General features: G+C 37.8%; 1 protein-coding gene across 1 annotated transcript; it reads left to right on the top strand.

The window, feature by feature from the left end:
* The first annotated feature begins 3,177 nt into the window (after positions 1–3,177).
* On the top strand, positions 3,178–6,001 carry LOC108338133 (2-hydroxyacyl-CoA lyase). The gene is made up of 2 exons (XM_017574859.2): positions 3,178–4,691; positions 5,503–6,001. Exons 1-2 carry the CDS (start codon positions 3,315–3,317, stop codon positions 5,815–5,817), a joined length of 1,692 nt encoding a protein of 563 aa, XP_017430348.1. The 5' UTR covers positions 3,178–3,314; the 3' UTR covers positions 5,818–6,001.
* The last annotated feature ends 565 nt before the right edge of the window (positions 6,002–6,566 follow it).

Raw genomic sequence — 6,566 nt, 5'->3', positions numbered from 1 at the left:
TTTCTGATTTTTTTCCAGGCCAATTACCAATTCCTTTGATGTCTGCTTGTGAAAATTAGATAAGACAAAAATTATAAAATAAAAAATCATTATAAAATCATTTTTTTGTAAGAAATTGTTTAACAACGAGTATTTCTGATTTTTTCCAGGTCAATTACCAATTCCTTTATGCTTGTGAAAATTGGATAAAATTAGATAAGACAAAAATTATAAGATGAAAACTCATTATAAAATCATTTTTTTTGTAAGATTGTTTAACGGCAAGTGTTTTTTATTTTTTCAATTGGGGCTACAGTAGGGATGACAGAGAAAAGATTGGAGTGAGAAAGATGAAAGAAAAATGGTTGAGAGAAATTTTTGATTTTTTCAATTGGGACTACAGTAGGGATGACAGAGAAAAGATTGGAGTGAGAAAGATGAAAGAGAAAGGGTTGAGAGGAATGAGAGAGGTGAGTAAGGGTTTGGGGGGTTTCTTTTTTTTTTTTTAGTTTTGAGAATGAAAATTATTAAAATACCCTTAACCTTAAAACTTAAAATTCATGATATATAAAGATATTTTTGTCTACTAAAACCCGGTACACATTGCTAAAACGTACCAACTGAAAAACAGGCGTACGCGCATTAGCAAACCCCATATATATATATATATATATATATATATATATATATATATATATATATATATATATATATATATATATATATATATATATATATTCAATTGGGTTTTGTCATTAATCAGAATGATTCTTACACCTTCAAGTACAACATTACAAATTTAAACAACAATAAAAATAAAATTTCGGAAATTATAATTACTTACAAAAATAACAATGTTTCCTTAATTAAATACTAAAATAAAATTTAAATAATCATTGGAAAACATGAAACAATGTCACTTCAAGTAGGATAATTAAATTCTAAAATTTTATTTTATTGTTGTCTAATGTTGTAATTGAGTTTACATAATCAAATCGTTACATCACCCATATTTATTATCAACTATAACGTATAAAGTCATTTTAATCATTACTTTTAATGGAGGTTATTTGAAGAATGTTAAATTAATTTTAATTTGGTTAAAAATAGATTTAATAACTTCTATCTTTATGGTCTATATCAATCTTTTAGTTTTCGCTTAATATTATGAAAAATATCACCTCTCATTGTTAAAATTAGTATGTATTGATAAATTCCTAATGAATTAAGACAATATGATTTTTATACTAAAAGATTTAATACATCATTTGGTCCTTAACTTTTAGGGGTTTTGTTCAAAGTAATCCTACCTTCTAAAAAAGTTTAGTAAGACCCCATATTTCGTTAAAAAATGTTCAATCCGATCCTTTCCGCGCTCACACTGTTAAAAACATAAGGGTCCAAATGTCACCGTGACATCTCATAAGCAAGTGGCACATGTGGACTTAAATGATTTTTAATTTAAAAAAAAGTCTCTGCTACGTCATCATCACCATCTCTAGACAAACCCTAATTTCTCTCCAAGAAACCCTAGCCGCCGCACCATCCAGCGTCGTCACCGCCATCCTCGCCGGCAGGTCTGATTGTGGTTGCAGGTGGAGGCAAGCAGCGGCGCGATTAGTGGTGGAGAAGAGTGGCGATTCGCGATTTGCAACAGCTGGCAATTTGGCTAATGGTTAGTGGTGGACGATTTTGTGGTGGAGATTGGACGGCAGTGCTGCTGGCGCGACGACGATTTGGCTGGTGCGAGGGTGAAAATGGTGAAGATTGGTGGTCGCGGCATAGCAAGGGATCACGTTGGGTGGTGGCGTGAGAACGAAGGTGAGATGCGAAGGTGGTGGAGGTGCAACAGAAGGGAGAAGACGCTTTGGTGGTGGCGCGTGATGTGTTGGAGAGGACGGCTGCCGGCGAGGATGGCGGTGATGACGCTGGATGGTGCGGCGGATAGGGTTTCTTGGAGAGAAATTAGGATTTGTCTGGAAATGGTGATGATGACGTGACATTTGCACCGTTATGTTTTTAATCGCGTGAGCCAAAATGACCAGATTGATATGGGTCTTAATGAACTTTTTTGAAAGGTAGGATTACTTTGAACCAAACTCCAAATGATGTATTAAACCTTAAATAAATGTTTAGATTATTAATGTGATATTTTAAATTCATATACTTTTTTAGTTTATATATATGGTGTTGGAGTCATTTTCATTTAGAGACGATTTTTCAGGATAAACAAATAATTTATTCTTGTTTAATGATACGTAACATGTAATTATAATTTCAAATGTAATAATCTAGTTCCTTTTTTTTATTAATTATCACTGCTTAATTGTGTGCGCTATTATTTGAAATGTAATATTTTAATTTTATTTCATTCTTATCATTGAAAGGTAGATGTAAGATTAAAAAATCGTTTGGGAATCAATTTGAATTGAAAGAAGGTTACACTTATTTGATATAAGATCCATGGATGACTCAAAATGAAGCATGTACATGTTAATTAAGAAACATCAACTATGGTAAGAGGCTTTTACAATTATAAGTTTGAAATTAACTTAAAGCACATACAAGTTAAAGATTCGAATCATTTATACAATAATGCTAAATTTTCATAAGTGAAATTTGTTTTCATAAAGATAAATCCATTGCAATCAATTGTAAGCATAATCTTGTAAGGTTGTGTTTAAAAAATAAATTATATTATAAAGCTTCCATAATACGGATTACACGTTATAATTAATTGTTATTATTGTACTACACGTTTTAAAGGACAATATTTTCATAATTTTGATAAATGAAATATTCTTGACTGTTTTTAAAAACCAAATTAGTCAAATATGACTATTTGTGAATATTTTGAAATAAAATATAAATTTCAGACCGAAAAGCACCTAAAGTTACACCAGTTGTACCAATTTCCGCAGTCATGCCAAATGATTGGAGTGGAACTATCCAAGAACGATTTTGCTTCTTCAAGGTTTAGTTTCTTCTCATTCCAACTCCACACTTAATACAATTATGCCTCCAAAATTCATATAGCTGCATAAGAAATAATAGAAAAATAATATTTATTATTATTATTGTTATTATTAAAACATTATAAAAAATAATCAGTGCCATTGTTTACCAATAATTATAATTACAGTAAATAGGTTATGAGTTATCTGAATGAAGTCGTGGTTAGGTGGAGGCAAATTCAACAAGGTTCCAAATTTCCACTCGTGTATAAATTCAGATCCGCACGTTAACCAAATCGCAATTCGCACTTCAGAGTCCTATCGCTTTCCACGTAAGTCACACACAAGCTCCAAAAAACAGAAACACTGAATTCACCGCCGATGGAGATCGACGGCAACGTTCTCGCCGCCAAGTCGTTGGTCCGCTTCGGCGTGCGCCATATGTTCGGCGTGGTGGGAATTCCGGTGACTTCGCTGGCAAACCGCGCCGTCGCCCTCGGCGTCCGATTCATCGCCTTCCACAATGAGCAGTCCGCGGGCTACGCCGCCTCTGCCTACGGCTACCTCACCGCGACCCCCGGCGTTTTCCTCACCGTCTCCGGCCCCGGCTGCGTCCACGGCCTCGCCGGCCTCTCTAATGCCTCTATCAACACCTGGCCTACCGTCCTGATCTCCGGCTCCTGCGACCAGGCCGACGTCGGCCGCGGCGACTTCCAGGAACTCAACCAGATTGAAGCCACCAAGCCTTTCTCCAAACTCTCCGTCAGAGCCTCTCACATCTCCGAAATCCCGGCCCGTGTGGCCCAAGTTTTGGAATGGGCCCAATCAGGCCGGCCGGGTGGGTGCTACTTAGATCTCCCCACCGATGTCTTACATCAAAAGATATCAGAATCCGAAGCGGAAAAACTCTTGACCGAAGTGGAAAAAAACCGCGCGAAACCCGAACCTTATTCTATTTCCAATTCGAAGATCGAAGAAGCTGTTTCTCTGCTTAGACGTGCGGAGAGGCCGTTGATTGTGTTTGGAAAAGGAGCGGCGTACGCCCGTGCGGAACACGTCCTTACGAAGCTGGTGGAGACGACTGGGATTCCGTTTCTCCCCACTCCGATGGGTAAGGGGTTGTTGCCGGATACTCACGCGCTTGCTGCCACCGCTGCTAGGTCACTCGCGATCGGGAAGTGTGACGTGGCGCTTGTGGTTGGAGCGAGGTTGAATTGGCTTCTCCATTTCGGTGAGCCACCAAAATGGTCGAAGGATGTGAAGTTTATCTTGGTGGATGTGAGTGAGGAGGAGATTGAGCTGAGAAAACCTCACTTGGGTTTGGTGGGTGATGCTAAGCAGGTGATTGAGGTTTTGAATAAGGAGATTAAGGATGACCCGTTTTGCTTGGGGAACACGCATCCATGGGTGCAAGCGATTTCCAACAAGGCGAAGGATAATGTGGCAAAGATGGAGGTTCAGTTGAGGAAGGACGTTGTGCCGTTTAATTTTTTGACGCCTATGAGGATTATACGCGATGCTATTGCGGATTTAGGAAGTCCTGCTCCTATAGTGGTTTCCGAAGGGGCAAATACCATGGATGTGGGAAGGTCTGTGTTGGTTCAGACCGAACCTCGGACGAGATTGGATGCAGGCACGTGGGGGACCATGGGAGTTGGTCTAGGTTACTGCATTGCCGCCGCTGTTGCTTCTCCGGACCGGCTCGTGGTTGCTGTTGAAGGGGATTCTGGATTTGGGTTTAGTGCCATTGAAGTTGAGGTACATTCTTGACCCATCATGCCTTGTTTATTATGCATAGTAATTACTTAGCTGTTCTTGTGCAATAAGTGTGTATGTGTGCTTGAGAGAGACATTGTCATTTTTATTCGTTTTACTGTCCTATGCGAACTGAACCAAGTCCTGGAATTGAGATGGCACATGTGCCATCTGTTGGAATAGATTATAGCATGGTGTTCCTGAAGGTGTAAATAGATTTGTTAACTGTGACGAATATATTCCCCTTCTTCTCCCTGTCATTGGAATAGTGGTTCAGCCTACACTGGACTAAACAGTATTATCCCAGTGCACATTTACTTCGTAGATGAGGTAGTCAAAAACAAAATGGATGAAAAAGTACCTGAGTTCTAAGTCGCATTTGGCTTGCTTAACTGTAGTATCTCAGTAGTATGCGATTTTGACTTCTTTTGAGAACTTCTAAACAAGGTTTTGCTGTTCTTGTTTGTTGTAATTATGCATTTTTCTGTTTTCAGTTATCTTTTCTCAAAGACTTGAGAAGTTTTATATCTTTTAGCCTGAACCAGGAAAATAAGTTTCTTCAAGTTTGAAATGAGAATGCTTATGGATTTTAGTTTATCTAAATGGTTTTCTTGTTTTAATAACTGAGAAACTCAATTTTTGTTAACCATTTATTTTCAAGTTTATAAATTGTTGTTATTATGATATGTATATGCAAATTCTCTCAATTAACATGACTGTATGATTTCGTATGTTTTTAACGTCATTGTTGCTACTGACGCAATTAATTTTTCGGAATACAAGAATGCCATGTGATGCTTTGTCTTTTTTCCAGACACTGGTTCGGTACCAGCTTCCTGTGGTTGTGATTGTTTTCAACAATGGGGGTGTTTATGGTGGCGATCGGAGACGCCCAGAAGAGATAGACGGACCTCACAAAGGTGATCCTGCCCCTACAGATTTTGTCCCAAATGCAGGATACCATGCTTTGATAGAAGCTTTTGGCGGAAAGGGCTATCTTGTTGGGATGCCTGATGAACTCAAGTTTGCTCTTTCAGAATCGTTCTCTGCTCGGAAACCAGCTGTAATAAATGTTGTGATTGACCCCTATGCCGGTTCAGAGAGCGGGAGGATGCAACACAAAAATTAATTTCACTTATTTAGTTGCCAATTACTATATATCATCCTTTCACTTATTTTACTTCTGGTTTTGAATAACACATCGATTGTACTCCTAAGGTTTTTCATGCTTGAATTATCTGTTTCAGCATGGCCATCATCAAGTATATTTCACTACTATAGAATTGTTTATATAAAAGCTCTCAACTTTTTTCTCTGGATTCCCCTTTATCATTGTCAAAGTGTACATAATGATATTAGTTGAGAGTCCTCAAGGATTCAATGCAATTATGGAGTCTAGTGATTGATTCTCACATTTTCTTTGATGGGGAACTGTTATGTTAACAATAGAGCACAGGGACAGGGAGTACAGCAAATATTGAAAGTTAAACCCATGAAGGAACGAGACTAAAGTAGGGGCTATGGGGCTGTCAAGTGTTTGTGTATCTTTGGAACTTTTGGGGTGAGGGGAAATGATATGATGAGGATGCATGATCTTGAACTTCGATTTACTTTGATAATGAATTGAAGCACCTTCTAATGTTTTTTTTCCATGCTTTTATCTTTCTTGTCTATGGTCCTTCAAATTCATTGTTCATTGTGTCCCTAATTGTCATTGGCTTTTAATTTTCAGCATACTTCTGTTGTTACCTTTATTGAATGATAATGCTATTGTTCTTAATTTTCCTAATCGGTGACTTGCACTTTTGGCCATGTATCTGCTGTGATATGTTGAATACTGTCTAGTAGATATCTGTATCACACCTTTGGTATGCTAAC

Source organism: Vigna angularis, chromosome 7 (assembly GCF_016808095.1).
Source record: "Vigna angularis cultivar LongXiaoDou No.4 chromosome 7, ASM1680809v1, whole genome shotgun sequence".
Classification (NCBI taxonomy): domain Eukaryota; kingdom Viridiplantae; phylum Streptophyta; class Magnoliopsida; order Fabales; family Fabaceae; genus Vigna; species Vigna angularis.
Note: the sequence above shows the minus strand (reverse complement) of the source record. Positions and strands in the feature narration are given on the sequence as shown.

Coding starts and splice junctions, on each gene's coding strand:
- LOC108338133 (XM_017574859.2), top strand. CDS start 3,315: ATGGAGATCGACGGCAACGTTCTCGCCGCCAAGTCGTTGGTCCGCTTC. Junction 4,692..5,502: donor TTAGTGCCATTGAAGTTGAG/GTACATTCTTGA, acceptor TCTTTTTTCCAG/ACACTGGTTCGGTACCAGCT.